General features: G+C 41.9%; 1 protein-coding gene and 1 long non-coding RNA gene across 4 annotated transcripts in view; one reads left to right on the forward strand and one right to left on the reverse strand.

Moving 5' to 3' along the window:
* Positions 1-14,151, forward strand: part of SLC2A12 (solute carrier family 2 member 12) — a 34,917-nt gene extending 20,766 nt beyond the window's left edge. The window contains exons 3-5 of the mRNA XM_064649443.1: positions 8,526-8,648; positions 10,782-10,914; positions 13,928-14,151. Of these exons, the coding sequence (XP_064505513.1) occupies positions 8,526-8,648; positions 10,782-10,914; positions 13,928-14,024 (353 nt within the window). The 3' untranslated portion in view covers positions 14,025-14,151. The remainder of the gene's footprint in view (positions 1-8,525; positions 8,649-10,781; positions 10,915-13,927) is intronic.
* LOC135411627 (uncharacterized) lies at positions 168-13,902 on the reverse strand. 3 transcript variants are annotated; one of them, XR_010429234.1, is made up of 4 exons: positions 11,823-13,902; positions 10,241-10,356; positions 3,940-4,428; positions 168-311 (listed from the first exon to the last, which is right to left on the reverse strand). It is a non-coding gene; the product is annotated as an uncharacterized LOC135411627 (long non-coding RNA). The 3 variants fall into 3 exon arrangements; XR_010429235.1 differs by lacking the exon at positions 3,940-4,428 and having other exon boundaries at positions 168-333; positions 11,823-13,889; XR_010429233.1 differs by lacking the exon at positions 3,940-4,428 and having other exon boundaries at positions 11,823-13,886.
* Positions 14,152-19,656: the final 5,505 nt, after the last annotated feature.

Consider the following 19,656-nt stretch of genomic DNA (forward strand, 5'->3'; position numbering starts at 1 on the left):
TCCTCTGCATACTTTTTAGAAGTGAAACATGTGATAAGCCAAACTAATTCATGTACAATTTCCTCATGAATTAGAGCCTCTGGCTTCTGCAGTCATTCCTCTGCAAATGCCTCAAAGGATTATCCTCAATTCAATATTCTGAACAAATAAACACCTACAAATGGGAATACATATTTCAGGTTTTAATTAAAAGGCCTTTTTTTTGGATGGCAGTAGGTGATTTATTATAATAAGCACATTCTCCCTTGAAAGCTTGTTTTTCCTTTTTTCTCTCTTCTTTTTTTCTTTTGCTGCTCTGCAAGTTGTTCTGCCTTGATGGGAGAATTTGAGAGTCTACATAACAAAGGATGAGAGAGAGAGAGACAGAGACAGTGGCTGTTAATATCCAGTTGCAAACAGAATTGTCATTTCCTACATTGGTTGAAAAAAACTTCTATTAGGGTACCTGAAAAGAGGTACAGACTATTACATATCTGCCTACAGTAAAGCTGGGATGCATCCTTCTTTTTTAACCCCAGCTGGCAACTAAGTATCACACAGCTGCTTTCTCACTCCTTCCCCTGCCCCTTACCCAGCAGGGAGGAGAATTCGAAAAAAAGATAAACCTCATGGGTTGACATAAAAACAGCTTAATAATTGAAACAAGAGAATATATAAAAATAATTCTAATGATAATGATGATAATATTATCAATACTGATAATTGTAATGAAAAGGAGAGCGAGCAAGAGAGAGAGGAATAAAATCCAAGAGAACCAAGTGATGCACTATACAATTGCTCACCACGCACTGACCAATGACCAGTCTGTTCCTGAGCAGTGATCAGTGGCTCCTGGTCAACTCCACCCAATTTATATACTGGGCATGACGCTGTATTGTATGGAATATCCTTTTGGCCAGTTCCTGTCAACTGTCCTGGCCATGCTCCCTCCCAGCTTCTTGTGTACCTACTCCCTGGGAATGGGAAACCTAGCATGGGAAACTGAAAAATCCTTGATTTAGAATAAGCACTACTTAGCAACAACTAAACATCAGTCTGTTATCAACATTATTCTCATACTGAATTGAAAACACAGCACTGTACCAGCTACTGAGAAGAAAATGGCCTCTCTCCCAGCTGAAACCAAGACAATCCTACTGATAGATTTGCTGCTGAGCACTTTTTTTGGGGCAAGATGGGCTACAGATCACATTAACTAAGAGAATTCTACCATTTCTAGATCCTTATATATCTATCACTACTTGTCTGGTAATCCTTCAGATGGGAATCACTGTCTCTAAGAAAGCTCATGTTTGTGACTATTCTGTCAGGATGAAAATGGGCAGTATAGATTTAAGAATATATTGAACAGCTTGCATTAAAAAGGAAAGCCCATATGAGATGTATTTCTTTCAAGTTCATGGAGACGAAAATTCAAATAGTAAAAAAGGCATTAAAAATGCAGGCCTACAGTTGTGAGAAGGTTAAGGGAAGAAGGATGGCTCGGGAAAATCAGAGGTGAATTACATCTCACTCTTCTCCTTCTCAAGTGGCCGAGAAAACAGGAAGGAACTAATGCATTGGAATCAGTCTCTTCCCCTCTAACCCTCCTGCTCCTCTTGCATAAACTGGAGGAGGCACAAGTGAAGGGTGATTTCAATGGTCCACTGAGGTTCCCTAAAAAAGCACATGCGAGTTCTCAGCTTGTCTATCAGGTAGTGATGCAAATAGTATAAAGACTGGGCAAAAATTTTTATATATTCTGATAGAGCCTCAGAGAAAAAAGGATTAAATCCCACTTGTCCTTAGAATGCTATTGCAAGGAGTCAGCTTAAAGGCTTAACCATTAGAAACAGAATTGTAGTGTACCGGAAGGAAAGAAAAATAATTTAGATTTGCCACACCACATCAACTCCTTTTATATCATCAACGGTATCAAGTGTCTTGCAACCAGTAGTCATAAAACTGCTTGGAGAGAAGCACCTTGGAAGGCATAGAATCAATGAATATATTTATTGCCTTTGCCAGGATGCAGCCAAAGGCATGAGGTTAGCTGAGGCTTCTCCTACTCCTCTCTCTCTCAGGCAATATAGCAATTCCACTCCTTTTAATGTGCGCATACAGGGTATGACTGTCAGGCTGGCACTCCGCTGGCAGCTTACACGCTCTGCAAAGCAATACAGCTGCTCATTTGGTCTATATTTGCCAGTTATTAATTTTGAGCAACCACTTCAGTCTCATATCACGGGGGAAAGCCAGAAAGACAGCTCTCATTAAGCAAAATCATAGATTTTTAATGCCTTTCACCATCGTCTTTTGCCCCTTGCACAAAATCTTGGGCAGAGTTCCAGTCGGCCTTTTGTGTGTCATACCTCCTTTATCTGCTTTGGAAAAGGACAAACTCCCTCTCACACTCTCTTCTTTCCAGTCTTTTGCCAGCCCCCTAGATTTCTTTCATTGGAATTGCTGCAAAAGCCTTTGCCAGAGTTGCATTGTGTGGGTGCTGGGAGCCATGCTGGGACAGTGCTGGTGTGTGACAGCAGCAGGTGTGTCCCTCCCAAATCCCAGCTCTGTCCCAGTGCTGCAAGCTCTCATGGGAAAACACCTCATCGCCATGCACACTGTGAAGGCTTGTGCCATCCCTTGCAACATGCCCTTTGAAATCAAGGCCAACTAGGTCTGAAGCTGACCTTTAGTGGGAAGTAGTTGGCCACCTGACTATTTCTGTTAATACCCAATGGAAACAGAAACCAGGCAAATGAAATACCTGTGGGGTTTCATAAGCCTGGAAAAAAAAATCTGGTCTTGGCAAAGCCAGTCATTAGCCAAGTCCTTTGACTTCTTTCCTGTCATGGGAGCTTCACAGTGGCTTGCTTGCATCCTTCCCCAGTGTTCTTAGATGGTCTGTCTGCATCACTTGGTGGGATAATCCCTTCCTTATCTTCCCTTGGACCTCAGGTTGTTAACAACCCAGTCCTCCCTTTCAAAGTCTTACATATTCTGCCTACTTCCCTCCTAAGCTGTAAATCCACCTAATCTCTTTCCAGAGTTTATACCTCAGGAACTTGAATTCTTTCATGTATTGCAGTGACCATTTTCTAAATCTCACCATAAAGAATTTGATCACACAATACAGGTATAGGAAAGAAAAAATGCTAAGCAGCAATTGAATACCAAGGGAATCTAATATTTCATTAATGAGAGCTGCTGAGCAGCTACCAATTTGCTTCTGCCTCCTGGCAGGAAAAAGGTTAAAACAAGGACATTTTTCATTCTTTCACTTCAATACTGAGCACCCTCAAGATTGTGGTATTTCTCAGATATTCTCATATTTTTCTGCTTCTCTGATGTCTCTTAATTTTTTAATTTTTTTTTAAAATTTTCATTTACTGCATATCTGTAAAGAAAGGAAATAAGAGAGATATTACATGAGAGTCTGAGACATCTCTTTGCTTATGGCCCAGGTATAAAGCTTATTAAGTTGGCCACATTGGCTCAAACAAAAAGACCACTCAAACAATACCCAATAGCAGGTACTGAGGGACAATATAGAAGAAAAGGCCCATGCAACATGCAGACTGTGTCCTTCCACCTATCAGTAGGTCTCCAAACTTCAAGAAAAATGTTGAGGATTTATTTTTGTTATGGTAAACAGTAGTTCTTGATGGATCTTTTTTCACAAATACAGAGAAATAATGTTTAGGCAACCAGCATTTAATGATTTAACTCACCAATATTTTTCACATATGAAGCATCTTGTAAAAGTGAGTTCCATAGTTGAAATACACATTGTCTGTAAAAGCATATCCTCCCGTCTCACCTAACTGCTGTCCCTGGTAATTTCACTAGGATTCTCTTGCCTTGTATCTTTAAAAATGTGACTAAAACCAGTCTTCACTTCATCTCCACTGCAACTCTGTTCCCCTCTGCTGTACGTTTTTTAAGCTGAAGAGTCCTCACCTTTTTAACTGCTCTTTGCAGAGCCCATTATACACATTTCTCCATGGCTCATCTAGTTCTGAGTTGACCAAATTGGCACGTGACGTGACAAATACAGAGGCACAGCATGCTCAATGGCACATTCATTGCCTTCCTAACTGCCAAACTTTTGCAGCCATGGCCTCTGTCTTGCAGAGCTGATACTGTCCCTGAGCTGACCATGGAGGTTTTAACACTTCTGTCCCAAGCACAGCTGGTGTGTGTACTGTTGTCTGGTTTTCTCCCTGCGTGTTACTTTGCATGTGTTGATAAGGAATTTTATGGGTCGCTTTTCAAAGTACCCAATATTTTGAGATCCTTTTGCAATTCTTTATGATCCTTAATTTTTATTACCCCAAATGATTTTGTACCATTGGTAAGTTTTGCACATACATTCACCTCCCTTTCTTGAGAGATCTGGAAATACAGTATTTGTCTTCCACTCTGAAAACTGGCCATGTCCTTTGTTTCCTGTAACAAACAGTTATTGATCCATAGGAATAGCTTCTTTTATATCCCACAACATTTCTCTAAAGCTCTTTGAGACTGAAAAGCACAGTGGCTCATTCAGTTCTAACCCCATGCCTTAACTCTTTCAAAGAGACATGGTTTTTCTCAACTCTTCTTAAAGACACTGTGCATATCCCCCTTTCCAGCTGAGATTAGTTACCTATATTCTACCTCCAGCCAACAGCTTGGTACAGTGTACCAGGCTGACCCCTTCCTGCATCCTAATGGAATGTTTTCTTCAGTGTTGGCATGTCAGCTCCTCTGTCCCTGTTCTCTCATCCTCTCAGACAGCACGATTTCAAAACACTCAGCTGCTTGATGATGGTACTGCTAGTAATGTTTCAGCAATCATACTGTTTTCTTTGTTCAAACACAGTGTATACCTTTCAGAAAGACACATTCCTTTTTCTAATAGTTTTCTTCATTCAGTACTTTATCTGAGCTGAGCTATTTCACATTTATTTGGTTATATGTGTATTTTAAGCCTTTAACCAGGTAATTTAAACAGTCTCCATAGCACCACTGAATTTACCCTGATCTTTATAGAAAGCAAGCTTATGCTAATATTGTTCTCCTTTTGAAACAAAATATGGTGGGCTCTTGCTTTTCCATTTCTTCAAGAATACTGAATTTAAAATGTTATAACCAATGTAGCAGAGCATCTCGGTCACAGTTGCTACTACAGTTGAACTACCCATGCTTAGCACTGAAGCATGATTTGACTTTTTTCTCTCATTAAGTATCAGGCAAAGTGCTAAAAGAAGCCATCATCTCTGGTATCTAAAATATACTCCCAGAACTGTGTTCCATTATACAATTTATTCAGACTTAATGGAAGTAGCAGAAATCTTCCATTATTATTCTGTTTCCTGCCTTTACAGCCCCTGCGACTTTGTTTAGAGGTGAATGTCACCATCGTGGTCAAGGGGCTGTTTGTATACCTGAATCCTCTGCTCTTCCCACTTGGGCAAGGAATGTCAGGGCATTTCGTTTTTGTGATATTTAATGAAACAGTTAAGCTTTCTGATCCAATACAGTATTTTTTGTCTGCATTTGCAGTAGGTGGGTTTTTTCCTGGACCATTAAACTGCACAATTTTTCTTAACTGCTGTCAACATACAGCACACTGCAGGTCAGTAAAGGTGAGTTACTGCCTGCAGCAACAAACCCTGCAGTTGTGGAATCTAGCACAGAGACTCCTGCTGTCTAGCCCTTAGCCATATCTCTTATCTACATCTGACCTGGAGAGCACCAGCTCTCTTTTCCCATCTGATCCACTAACATCAGGCAAGAGTGGCTGGAGCAGGCACTGAAAACTATTGTTTGTGCAATGTGGTTGCTATCACAACATCCTTTTGAAATACTGTTAGATTACACAGCAGATGGAGGGGGGGTGGTATTTGGATCCTTTTTTCAAGGATAGGCTGATTTCCCCTGTAGAATGCCACTGCTTAGGCTGGTGAAGGCAAAGCACACAGTTGACTTGGCAGTGACTTCAGGAGCGTGTAGGTTAAATTTCTTCAGTGTTGTGTGCACACAACACAGAAGGTAGCAGCAGTCATTATGAATTGGAGCCTGAACCTAGTTGCTGGCTCCCCCCAAGAAAGTCACATCCCTGCCATACCTACAGCAGCTGCTGCTTTTTGGCAAAGGTACAAACAGTATACACAATCCCACAGAGGTGCTAAAAGCAAAGAATCGATCGTTATTGCTGCCTCGGCTTGGTGAAAGGAATAAACAGACTGTAGTGTCGGATTTCTACACTGCTCTTTCTCCGTGAGGAATAAGCCTATCCACTCCTTGCCAGCTAAGTGGAGGTCAGAGCCAGCGGATGTAGCTGCCAGTAGCAGACGTGAAGAACAGTCTGATGGGATCTGTCTGAAGTAAGTAACTGGTTGCAGTAAAAGCAGCTAACCACTATTGTGGCTGATGCAGATCCTCAAGTATTTTAGTTTCTTAACAGAAACCCAACATGTTTCAAACCTCCAGACAAATTATACTCAGCCTGAAAGGGCTAATCTGTCCTTGGAGAACTGCATAGTATTGGAACTGCTGCAGTGTCACGCATTTCAGCTGTGGCATGAGCCATCCCCCAGTGCCCACAATGCTGCTTTATTCCTGGAGGTTGGTTTATGCCCTGCAGAAAGTGGGCTTGAATTCTTTCAACCTTTATTTTAATCCTAATGTGACTGTAAATATCCCCTTTGCCAGTTTTCAGTGTATAATAATTTTTCCAGCTGAGCTGGCTGCTGGCTGCCAGGCTGTCCTGTGAAGACAAACTTCAGCAGCTGTGCATGCACCTCTCAGAAGGGCTCCTTTGCTTCTCACTTACTACTTTGCTTTTCAGGTAGCACTCCCTGTCGTGACATTTTGTATCAGATGTGACTAACAGGACTGGTTTCAACAGCCCTGATGCTGAGGAGGGGCAAAATACAATCATGATATACCCATGAATTTGCTCAGGTACAGGGCTAGCTGGCTTGGCAGGGAAAAAACACCTGCTTGAGAGGTCAGTTTGCTTCTTCTTTGCTCCTTCCTCATCTGTAGACACACTACAGAACAGACTGAGGGCATTTCTTCAGAGCAACATTTGTTTTGTCAGCAGCGAGTGTATTAAACTTTGATGTGATCCAAGTCAGAAAAAAGAAAGAAAAAAACGTGCCTGCTGTTAGACTTGGTGGCTGTGTTATGGCTGTGTGCCACTTGACTATGCCCAACAGTGTTAGGCCTTTAAGCAGAATGGTCTTGATTCTGCAGAATAAAATCATTACTCTTCTGGGTCACTCCCACTGTGGGAGCAAAGCTTTTTATATTTTTCCCTAAAAAACATAAAAGTCTGGGCCAGGTCCACAAAATATTTTTGAATTCAAATCTCTGGTACAAAGAAATCTAGAGTTTGCTCAAATCTACTCAGTTGATTCAAGTCTTAGGGGTTTTTTTCCCCCTTTTCGCTAGTCCTTTCTAGTCTCCTTCTGGATCACCTTTTTCTCTTCTACCTTTACCAATACTGTCACAGAGGAACTCTACAAGGATCCAAAGGGATAGGGCAGCATGAAACACACTTGCATGTACAGGTGTACAGGAGCCTATTTTTAAAATATATCTTTAAGACTGCCCAGTTCAAGTGCCCTGAGTAAACTCTTATCTGTCATTTTGCAGAAACAACAGCACAGATGAATTGTTGTTTTTATAATGATGGCCATTATTGCATCACCAAGGGTCTGAAGCCACAGTTCATCCATGTGTGGTGTACCTCTCTGCTCTTGTTCTGGTCATCTGCTAACCCACAACCTCTCCACACAGCAACCTCTTGTTAATGCATCTTGCTTATCAACAAAAGGAGGCAGTTTTTGGTTAGGGTTTGGGTTTGTTTGTGGGGTTTTCTTTGTTTGTCTTCTAATAATCAGAAATGGTACAAATATGTGGTGTCTTTTTTTTGTCTTTTTTTTTTCTAATTGCTCTTGCTATCAAGTGGTTACACAGCCAGCTCTTCACATCTGAATTTGCTTTTGTGAGCTAGCAACACCAGCATTTAGATCACCTGTGGTGTGGTGTGATAAGAAGCAGTCAAAAATCAGTCCCTCTCTCTTCATTTATACCTTAGCAATCTCATTTATATCTTAGCAATCTCATTTATATGGAGCAGAGAGCTGGAATAGCAAACATACTTCAGTGTGGCAGCTTGATTTATAAGGTGGCATAAACACACGGTGCCGCTCTGAGGCTGAAGATTATTTTGGTTTGCTGCCCCACTTCCATTAGTGTTATATCAAGAGTTATTTAGTCAGAATTCCCTTTCATACACAGATGTACACTCAGAGCTCACTTTCCCAGTCCAGTGCCACCCGTCCTTGGCTCAGGGATGAAGGGGTGGTGACCTGGGGTGATGCTGACAGCTGCACATGCTGCTTGCAGAGCATGGGCCCTCACAAACCTAACCCCCTGAAAATAACTTTATTGTTTCAGGTGGCCTCACCTGAATTCATTGACTACCTAGATTTACAGCAAGGAAAGCCATTCTTTCAAAGACAACAATTTTTTCTTTCCTTCTATTTCAGTGTCCTGGCTGGTCCTAAGTGAAATTTTCCCTGGTGGGATCAGAGGACGGGCTATGGCTTTGACATCTAGCATGAACTGGGGTATAAATCTCCTCATCTCCTTGACATTTTTGACTGTAACTGGTAAGATTTCTCTGTGTCCTTCCAAGTTTATATTCTCTTAGTGAGCAAAATAAATATTTCCTATACAAACAACATTGCTAAAATTGCAGCTGTGATGCCCCAGGAGCCAAGATCTCTGTTTAGGTGTTGGTGTAACATCTTTCTACATTTGTGCTAGTAATTTCAGCCTCACAGTGCTAGCTATCAGACCACCTTGCACATCAGCTCCACAGGCTGTGAAATCCAGCTCTTCAAAACACCATTGCCTTAGTAGGTTGAAAACATATAATATTTAGGATTTAGTTCTGCGTCTTCCAAAGTCAATGGAAGTTCTGCTCTAGATCAGACCACACCTTTTCTGATCAAACATTTTTGAAGACATTCCCATTTAATTCATTCCTTTTCACAGGAATGTGTTGGCTTTGAGAAAATTTTCTTTAGGAAAAAAGTGTCTTTGTGAGCTAAAAATATTTCACATTTTAATGTGAGAAAGTAGACTACCATATAGTAGCTTCTAATGTGACAATAATCAAAGGAAAAGGTTAAATGCTGATGCTGAAATTTATTGATTAGCAATTTTTTTCTAATTTTATATTATACAAAGTTTTGAAAATTTTAGGAAAATTCTGAGGAAAATATGTGCTGAAAATCAAAATATATAAGGGAGTAGAAATTCCGGAATTTCCTTTAACTCCACATTACTCTCCACCAGAGGCAGACAATCAACCCACAAAAAGTCAAGGTGGTTTTCACCCTGTTAGATGTTTTTTGAGACAGATTTGAAAATGAGTGTGATCTGTGTCTAAAATGGGGTTTCACATTTGTGTTTTCTTTTCTTAAAAAAAAAATAAAGAGAGAAATAATAATAACAATAATAAAATTCCCCATCCTGAGCACTTTCTTGATTAAAACTAGGAAAAATATGCCAGTAATATTCAGTGTGTCCACACTAGCACTTTAGTTAGATCAACGGTCTTCTTCAGAAGGAAACCATCCAGTTGCCCCCACTCACTGCACTTTGGTTTGCATCACAGAACTGCACTCCTGAACTGCACAGGTTTTTGGACAAAACCAAACAAGAAAATGTGTAGTGAATGCACTCCAGCTGCCAACACTCGGACCAGATTAGAGTTATTCCTAAAGAAACATCCCCAAAACCAGACAGCACAGACCTCAGGTGCTCAGCATCAGTGGTTTCACCTGAAGGTCTCCTCTTGTCATGGAGTGTTATTTGTTAGTGCACACCTCGCTGCTATCCTGGTCTCAGTTTCAATGACTGTAAAGCTCCAGTAACTCTATTGGCTTAGCTGGGTCTAATCTGGATTTATGGAAGTGTAAGTACATTCTTATTCTACAACAGAAAGGCAGAACTGGAAATTCTGTCAAATGAATACACATGGAGGTCACAGTGGCCAGCAGCACCTGCACTTAGGTATATGATGCAGAAGACACCAGCTGGATTAGAAGCTTCAGCTGCAACTTTTAGCCCGTGATGAAAGTGACAAATGTCTCAGTGGTCCAGCTGGGTACAGGCAGCTGTAGCAGCCTGTTGGGTTCGCATGTGCTTTACTTTCTAGGGGCTGCAGAGTTCATCCCTCAGCCTGAGGACCTACCTGCCCCTGGACTGTAGGCTCAGAAAACAGCTAGTTCTTGGATGAGCTCGTTAGGAGTTCAGTCTTGGATCGCTTTCTGGCACAGGACCCGTGACTCGCAGTGGAAATGCTGGGAACTGACAGGTGGGGAGGATTAACTGGAGACAACTGTTAACAGTGTAAAACATGCTTGGATTTGCTTCATGAAAGAATGTGGACCAAAACCATACACAGGCAAAAATTCAAGGCTCTTGTGATCTGCACTGCCTTGGCACAAGCCAGTAGCAATGGCTACTCACTGTTTTCATCCAGAGTGACCGCAAGCAAAATAAATCAACAGGTTCATGCTAAGTGGATCAATATGGACTTATCAATTTTCTTTCATAAGGAGTATTAGAAAAAGTAAAGCCACTCTTCTTTTTTGAGCTATGTGAGCTAAGAATTACAGCCTAGCTTCTTTCTAACTTCTGTGCATTAGGGGCTGTATACTATAAAATACAGCAAGAGAAACAAAAAATGCAATATTAGAAAATTTAAAAAGACATGTTTTCTTCCTTTGTAGAGCTCATTGGCTTGTCCTGGGTATGCTTCATTTACACAATAATGAGCCTAGCATCCCTGGCTTTTGTTACTGTGTTTATACCAGAGACAAAAGGATGCTCTTTGGAGCAAATATCAACGGAACTAGCTAAACAGTAAGTACCAAGCATGTGACCGCATCCCTCAGGTGCCAGAGGGACAAACCCTTTCAATGCTGCATGCTAAAAAAAACAAAAAAGGAAAGTGGGGGGCAGGGGGGTTCTGGAAAGATCAGATTTTCTCAAGGCTTGAGGTTGCGCGTATTGATCTCAGAGGCCAAGCAAACATTTTGTTGCAGCTGAAGGACTGGCCCTAAAGGGATGGTGGTTTCCAGCACCCCTGTGAGGAACACCTGCAGCCAGACCTGACTTCCCAGCACTTCTGCTGTCTGGCATTCCTGGAGAGGAAGGCAACATGATCTTGCATTTAAGGCTGTGTGTCTTGGTTTAACGCAGAAAAAGGGAAGGAGAGACACCCTATCTCAAATACTTCCATGAGAGTTTTGATAACTCTTCTAGATGGACATTTTTTGGTGCATATACTGAGTGCCATGGCTCTGTAGACTCTACAAGCTTATATACAAAAAAGGTTCTTTCAGCACAAGTATTGTGTCCCCAGCTCACCACATAAAAAGGGTAGAAGAGCAATGAGAGGGAGGGAGTGCTGGTGATGCAAATGTCATGTGCATGTTCCTTTATAGGACCCATTCTGACTGATTTTGCATCTTTTGACTCTACCTGTCTGTTCTTATCCCTCAGAAATAGAGTGGCCCTTGAAATTACATACATTCAACTGTGCTGGTTTAAGAGCAAACCGGTGGGAGAAATGAATCCAACTCGAGAATCAGAGTTACAATTTACTAAAAAGATTACAATAAGTACAATGATACAGAAAAAACTGGTTTTAATCCCCAAAGACAGACACATAACCCAGCACCCTGGGACAAGAACAGAACATTATTCATTAGCCCCTGTGCTGAGCACCATGTGGCCCGACTGGGTATTAAGTAAAAGGAAAGGAAAACGTGTTGGTCTGGATGCTGTTCGCAGTCCTGTTGAAATAATGGTTGCAGTCCTGTTGAAGTTCTGGTCTTCCTCTCAGTCCAACAAGTGGCACCAGAAGTCCCAAAACCTGAAGTTTATATATGCTCAAGTTAAGGTGGGAATGCTCAGTACCTCCCCCAGGATGGGGAGTTTCACAACAGGGTGATTTAACTCTGTGAGTCATGGGATATTTTTGGAATCTTTGATGGTCTAGGTGTGTCAGCTGCCTATTATGCCCATCCATTGTGACCCATTAGCAGAGATGACCCCTCAGGCTGGGTGTGAAGGTGCCTTTCCAGAGGAGAGTTATCACAGCAGAGTCATTGGTGTGAAAACAGAAGAACACTCCCCTACCTCGAAGGGTTTCTTTAACACTCAGCTTGTAGCCTGAGGTGTCAGGTGTGCCCTGGGCAGCTGCTGCAAACAACCCCTTTATTAAGAGTCCATCAGAAATTACATAGAGGGTATAGAATACACAGTTTTGGTTATACCCACATAGCAACAAACTGGTTCCAGCCCTTGTAACTAGGACATCAACAAAAGTAGCACATCAATTTGGATAACTGAATTAAATGGGCTGCTGATATGCATGCTGTTTGCTTATAATCTCCAAATGCAGGTGTCTTTGACTATAAATTAACCATCACTTTTTACTATCAATTTGCTACTGCCTCCATTCTTTTCAGTTGTTTTTTTGCCATTAAAAATTATAGAAAATGCTAAGTAGCACTGTTTTTTAAAATGCAGCACTCTCATGATATGTTCAAAAAGCTGTTCTACAGAAGCTACTTGATTTTTTGGACTAATCAGAGAAGTTACCGGCATAATGATTAAAAGGACAAAGAAGTAATGGGGAAAAATTATGGACAAGATTTTTGCAAGGCTGATGGCTTGGGGTGAGAGAGTCAGACCTCACCACAGCTGGTGGCATACTTGTACAGGCAAGGCATCATTCCCCAGTTCATCCACACACCTGATGGGGCAATGCAGACTCCTTCACTCTCTCCCTGCTGACAGGCTGCCAGCAGGCTACTGCACCTTGAATCCTGTGTCCAGTTCTGAGCCCTCCAGTACAAGAAAGACATTGAGGTGCCAGAGCATGTCCAGAGAAGGGTAACAGAGCTGGTGAAGAGTCTGGAGAGTAAGTCATATGAGGAGCAGATGAGGGAGCTGGGGTTGTTTAGCCTGGAGAAAATGAAGTTCAGGGGATATCTGACTGTTCTCTACAACTACCTGAGAGGAGATCATAGCCAGGTGGCGGCAGTTTCTTGCCCCAAGGAACAAGCGACAGGGCCAAGAAGAAACGGTCTCAAGTTGCACCAAAGGAGGTTTAGATTGGTTGTTAGGAAAAATTTCTTAACTGAAAGGGTGGTAAGGCATTGGAACAGGCTGCCCTGGGAAGTGGTGGAATTCCTGGAAGTGTTCAAAAATTATCTAGATCTGGTAACTGGGGACACGATTTCATAGTGAAGATGGCGGTGCTAAGTTAACAGTTGGACTCGATTTTAGAGGTGTTTTTCAATATGAACTATCCTATGCTTCTATATCCTTTTTTTGACAGTGGAAGTAATTAACATGTGAACAGCTTAGTGTCATCCTGTGATTGTTTCCACATTACAGAAGAAATTTTTTTCTAAAGAGCACGCTGCAACTCAGCCAGGCTTGAAGGAAATTGTTTATGGACTAATTAGTCTATGCACTAATCACTGTGCTGCCGGAGGCCCCGGGCTCTCCCTCGCAGCGGTCACTGTTCCATGGACAGAGGAACTGGCATTTCTCGTCCAGCCTGCGCTGCGTCCCCCGCGCCTTCTCTCCCCTCCTCTTAAAGAAAGGCTGGAGAAGCTGGAGCCCGGGCTGAGGGGGTGCTGAGGAGGGTGCCGTGAGGGTGTCGCCGGCAGGCGGGGAAGCGGCGCGGGCCGCTGGAGCCCCCCGGGGCCGGGCCCTGTGCGGCTTTGCTGGGGTGCCCTCGGCCTGCGGCCGCCCTGCCGGGTCCCCCCCGCCCTCAGGGGCAGGCGAGGGCCGCAGGGAGAGCGCTCTGCCGGCTGCGGGCAGTGGGAAACCTGTGCGGTTTTTTGTGCTTCTGCAGGAAATACGTGAGGACGCCCTTGTGCGGGGTGAGCCACCGCAGAGAGAAACTGGTCCCGGAGGAACTTGCCGAGAGAGAGAAAGAGCAGCTCTACTAGACCCGGGGCAAGCAAAGCAGCCTTTGCCAGAAGACTGATTAAAAAAAAAAAGAAAAATGTTCAGTGATCCTCACACACTGATGGAACACGTGGTATCGTTATAATACAGAAAATATTATCTTTTTCATTTCTTAGTAGAACTTCTTTCAGTGGCAGTTTACAGCCAACATTAAAGATTGCTATAGTTTATAACTAACTGGAAATCTAGGCTCTGTTTCAAAGCAGCATCACTCAGTTCCCCTGAGGTTAAGCATATCTTACACAGAGAAAGTGAATGGAAATTGGAACATTGCACACAGTTTTAGTTATCCATATTCAGTAACAGTTCAGTCTGGAAGAGGTGTAAAGAAGAACTGGAGTGCCAAGGAGAAGGAAGAATCTCACAGAAGGAGCCCACGAAAGACAGGTCTGTTTAGGCTAGCAAAAATGGGGCTGAAAAGGGTTAACAACTCTCTGTTGGTGCTTTAGGGAAGACGGTGCTGTGGAGCAAAAATGGACAACCATGGAGTGCAACGGATGACATTAGTGCAGAACAACTTTATATGAACTTTCTGTAAGTGAATTTAGAATTCAGCTTAACAAGACGGAAAAAGATCTTGTTCATCTGAACTTAATTATTTATAACACAGGAGCATGCTCAACTTACAAGAAGAACTTTACATACAGTTTCTCAGGAGGGCCAGGATTCAGTGACCTAGGAAATACTCCTCAGAAAACACAGTCAAATTGTTTAACGTGGGACATTAAATGCATTGCTATCTACAACAACCTGAAAGGAGGTTGTAGCAAGGTGGGGTTCAGTCTCTTCTCCCAGGCAGCTAGTGACAGGACAAGAGGAAATGGCCTCAAGTTGTGCCAGGGGAGGTTCAGGCTGGACATCAGGAAGAATTATTTCACTGAAAGGGTTAAACATTGAAACAGACTGCCCAGGGAGGTAGTGGAGTCACCATGTCTGGAAGTGTTCAAGAAATTACTGGACATGGCACTTAGTGCTGTGGTTTAGTTGACATGGTGGTGTTTGGTCAAAGGTTGGACTCAATGATCTTGGACATAATTTCCAACTTTCATGATTCTATTATTTGCATAATCAATTATTCTAAACTGAAGATGGCCTTAAAGAAAAGGAGATAGGATTTCTTTAGCCTCTCAGTTCCATGAAAGTTAGAAACTGAAGGTAGAGAGTTGATGCCAAAATCATTTTATTTCTCAATGCAGGCCACACTAGACTTTGACTTTTGGATTCAGAAAGTGGAAATTGTACGGTACATAGCAGCACAAAGGGAGTTCAGGAACTGTAATCACTGCAGATCATAAATTATGTCAAATTCTTGCTTATTGCTTAGCAAGTGCATTCTGAAGTACTCAACAAACCTCTACAAAGGGTTATCCGTATGGCTCCCATAAAAGAACATCAGTCTTTTTTTCTTAGCAGGTTCAAAGATGTTGTTAGAGCAATCAGTAGATAAATATTTATCAGCAAAAAAATAAATGGTTCTTTGTTAAAAAAAAAAAAAAGAAAGCACGCTTTGAAGGCATGTTGACTGTCACAGTAGACACAAAGCAGCATTTCTTCCAGAATGTAATTGAGAAAGCAAGATTGACACTGTCAACTGGAGTGCAGACACTACTTTGAAGTAAACACGTTCCCACTTTATTTGCTGTCTCATAGCATCGAAACCACAGTGACTTACTGACGTAAAATTTTACTTCTGAGTAGAGCAAATCAGTTCTGATAAGATTCTCACATGATTGCACTTCTAGATACTGCCATCACAAATTTATAGGAGCATGAACAGTGAACTCATGTTCAAAACTTGAAAACAAACTATTGAAGCCAAGGCTGTGATTTGCCAGAAGTCACTGAAAATTTAGCTACCTCAGGATGGGAACCTATTGGCCAAATCTCTACCACAACTTCCCTTCATCATAAGCTTTAAGGGAACCAATATTGAAACCCTGTTGGACTTTTGGTACAAAAATCAGGTAAGTGTCCTATGGACCTGGAGGGCATCAGGCAAAGCGTGGACAGCTGGTCAAGGGAGGGGATTGTCCCAGAGTTCAAGAACCATTTGGACAATGCTCTCAGGCACATGATGTGATTCTTGGGGATAGTTCTGTGCAGGGCCAGGAGTTGGACTTCATGGTCCTCGTGGGTCCCTTCCAACCCACATTGTGAAGTAGTTATCACAATGCAGGATTTTTAACTGTGCAGATCCCATGTTATCTAAACCAAGTGAAACTGAATTGCTAGGCCACTGGCTAGCTGGTCAGATTATGGCTGCTTTATTTTTTCTGTCCTGATCCTAGACCCAGCAGTTCTCACAACAATGTCATGGATGTTACAAGAAGGGCTGATGTCACGGATGCTTATGACAGTATACCTTTCAAGCAAGATAGGCTCAACAAGATGCAGTTTTTGGCATGCAAAGATTAAGTACAACCTTCTCATAATCTTCCATGTGAGCCCTTTTGCCATAGTCTGTAAGCAACTAGATACCAACCATACCCAGGACACATGGACAGACAGTGGGGATGTGCACCTGAGATGTAGGTAACTCAGACTGAAGGCCCTATAGGAAGCAGTAAGCTCAAAAGCCTATTGCTCTCATTCCTAAGCTAAAATTCCACCCTGTATCTCAAGTGCTTCCACCTTTTCCACGGACATGGAAAACTGTATTTTCTAGTACTTTGAATTTTCCAATAAAAAATGAAGACTTGCTTAGGATTTTGTTTGAGGTCTACAGTTCCAATATCCACTACAAGGGACTAGGAGAAGAGGTCCTTTGCCCCTGCATGGGAGAGAGCCCACAGCAGTCTCCTTGCACTTCCATTACCTCAGCAGTAACAGCTGACTCCATGTTACAGCAGCAGGAATTGGCAAAGGTAAAAGTATTCCTGTAACTTCTACAAATAGTCAGAAAAAGGCTACAAAGTTGTATTAGAGCTGAGCAACGTAAAGTTTCATAGCAGTGTGAAACAGGGAGAGATGGAGAGCTGGGTTTGGAGCAGTGGAAGAGAAACCATGGATGAGGAGGGCGCATGAAATGCAAGGAGAAGTGAAGTCAGAGATGACTCTGACAGTGGGGGAAAAGGGGCAGATGAAGTTTTTAAGTGTAGATGTCTCACGAATTCAGCATAGAAGGCTTAATTTTTTTACCTTAAATTTTCACACTTAACTTGGAGGTGCAAGGAATTCCAGAATGAGAATATGGCCAAAACCACAAGATTTGGTAGGGGTTTTTTTTGTGGGTTGGGTTGGGTTTGTTTTGTTTTTTTTCTTTGGGGAGTTTTGGGGTTTTTTTAATTTGAAATACTCAGTTCAGCATCCTGATTTTTGCACTTTTGGGATCAGCTTACATTGTGATACATTGCCTGAACATTTGTAAAATGATCTTGTCAAAGTCTGAACCCACCATTTTCTGGGTTTCTGTATGCTAATACCTCCCTCAGTTTTATAGCACTGATATCTATGGAAATCTCTCTACCTGTTTAATGTTTACGCTGCAGGACAGTATCAGTATCATGTGATCTACTGAATCAGCTTCAGAACAAGAAATATAAGGTGACTCTGGGTAGTCTTCCAAATATGCCATTAGTTTATCAGCATCATTCTTATACTAACAAGTGCCTGGGATTAAATTCAGTAATATTTAGTATTACTGTATTTTTAGTTAGACTATATTACAGGAAATTCATCCATTTCCTGATCTGTGACTTGACCAGGTAGTGGATTACTCACTTTTCCAATAGACTCCCCATTTTCTCTAGTTGGCAGTGTTTTCTGATAGCTGCCTCTAGATAGCAGACCTTTGCACATACAATCCAAGCCTGTACTGGCTTTTAATTTCTATTACATTGTATTTACTGAAGGGAGCCTCTGCAAAATCTTTCTCAGCATTGCAGCTTCCCAAACAAACGTCTGCTGTAATAAATTTTTTGAGTGTTCTTATAAAAATAAATATAACTCAGAAAATACCATAGAAATTGTCTCACCAACTTACAGGTTTTGGGTTCATTGCAACCTCTTCTAAAATTTTCCCATGCACACCTATTTAGTGCAGAAACAAATAAATAGAAATGCCATATTCCTGAACGAGGCATAGTTCCAACACTGGTTTTACTGCAGAGACCCTGACAGCTTCAGATAACTCCTAAAGGTAATGATGCTGTAGTCAAAGACTTTTAAAAATCATTATAGCTACAGTCTTAATTGTAGTCCTACAGACCTAGCCCTATATAGCCCTATAAATGTAGCAATAATTATACTGGTCTATAATAACAAAGCCTGCATATCTGATGAGAGAGATACTCACAAGCCCATCAACTATGAAAATACAAGGGAAAAAGGAGGCACATCTCACAAATCACATCCCTGGATCTCTGAAGCGCTCCCCAAAATACTTTGTCCCAGATCTAAAATTATTCAGTATCTCCATTAATGGACTGGATTACAGAACAGAATATGCTTATTTAATATGCTAAACTGGGAAAGATTGGTTTGGAATTCAGAACTTCGCAAATCTGTGAAAAAAGCAGGATACAATTCTGAAAATGCAGATTTCTCTGGTAACACTATCTGCAAGTCAGAGAATGATAAAATGGTACTAGAAACTGCAGGAAAAGATCTAGCAGCTGTGACAACCCACAAGCCAGCAATGAGTCAGAGTTATCAATCTACTGCAAAAAGGAGTCCTTAGTAGGGCGTACAAATAGAACCAACCCTTCTCTCTAAAGAATGTGAAATGAACTTTTTATGGCGCTGCCAGTGCCAGAGCTGAGCACTGTGAGGAGTTTTTCATGGGATCCACATGGAGAAACCAGGGACAGATGAACAGCGCCCTAGAAAACATGGCCATTGAGGAAGAGATGATGATTGACAGGTAAGCTTAACCAAAAGCATTGCTCCTCCCACTGGAGGTGAGAGCCATCACACTGGGCCATGCTGTCTGGCCTGGGCTCCATGTTGTAGCTGCAGGAGTTGCTAGTGAGAACCACACCTGCTGTGTGGCAGCACAATACAACATAGAAAACAAATGCTAACTTGTGGAGATGGGAAAGGGGGTATGCGTGCACACACATGAGTAGAAAGCATCAGCAGCAAGGCTTATTCCAGACTGAAGTGGGGACCTAACTATTCAGAGCAGAAGTAGGAAATGGAGTGATATCCCTGAGTGTAAGCATACACTATCAGATGCCCTTCATCATCAAAGGTTTTAAAACGTACTTTTCACAGTTTGAGGCTCCCTGGAAGCTAGAATGTGTGACCACACATTTCAAAGAATCTTTTATTTGCTATTATTCTCTTCCTCAATACTACCCTGCAAGTTTGGTAGTGTGCTTTTTGGCTCCGTTATGGATTGTTACAAAGGCCTCAAACTGCTAGCATGGATCTAGGCAGCACTTCAAAAGAAACAGTTCCCATCTTAATACATTGCAGCTCATTATTAGCTTTCATTTTTGTTCTAAGAGACAGATTTCATACTACGTGACAGTGCTAACAAAGCAAAATGTTCTTCTTTTTTCACAGATAAATTTAGGAGACCCATATGTTTCATAAAAGCTCCAGATATTCACTAGTAGCACTCAAGGGCTTTGTAATTTGATTTGAAGAGGCGAGCCTAATCTATGACAC

Source organism: Pseudopipra pipra, chromosome 3 (genome assembly GCF_036250125.1).
Source record: "Pseudopipra pipra isolate bDixPip1 chromosome 3, bDixPip1.hap1, whole genome shotgun sequence".
Taxonomy (NCBI): Eukaryota; Metazoa; Chordata; class Aves; order Passeriformes; family Pipridae; genus Pseudopipra; species Pseudopipra pipra.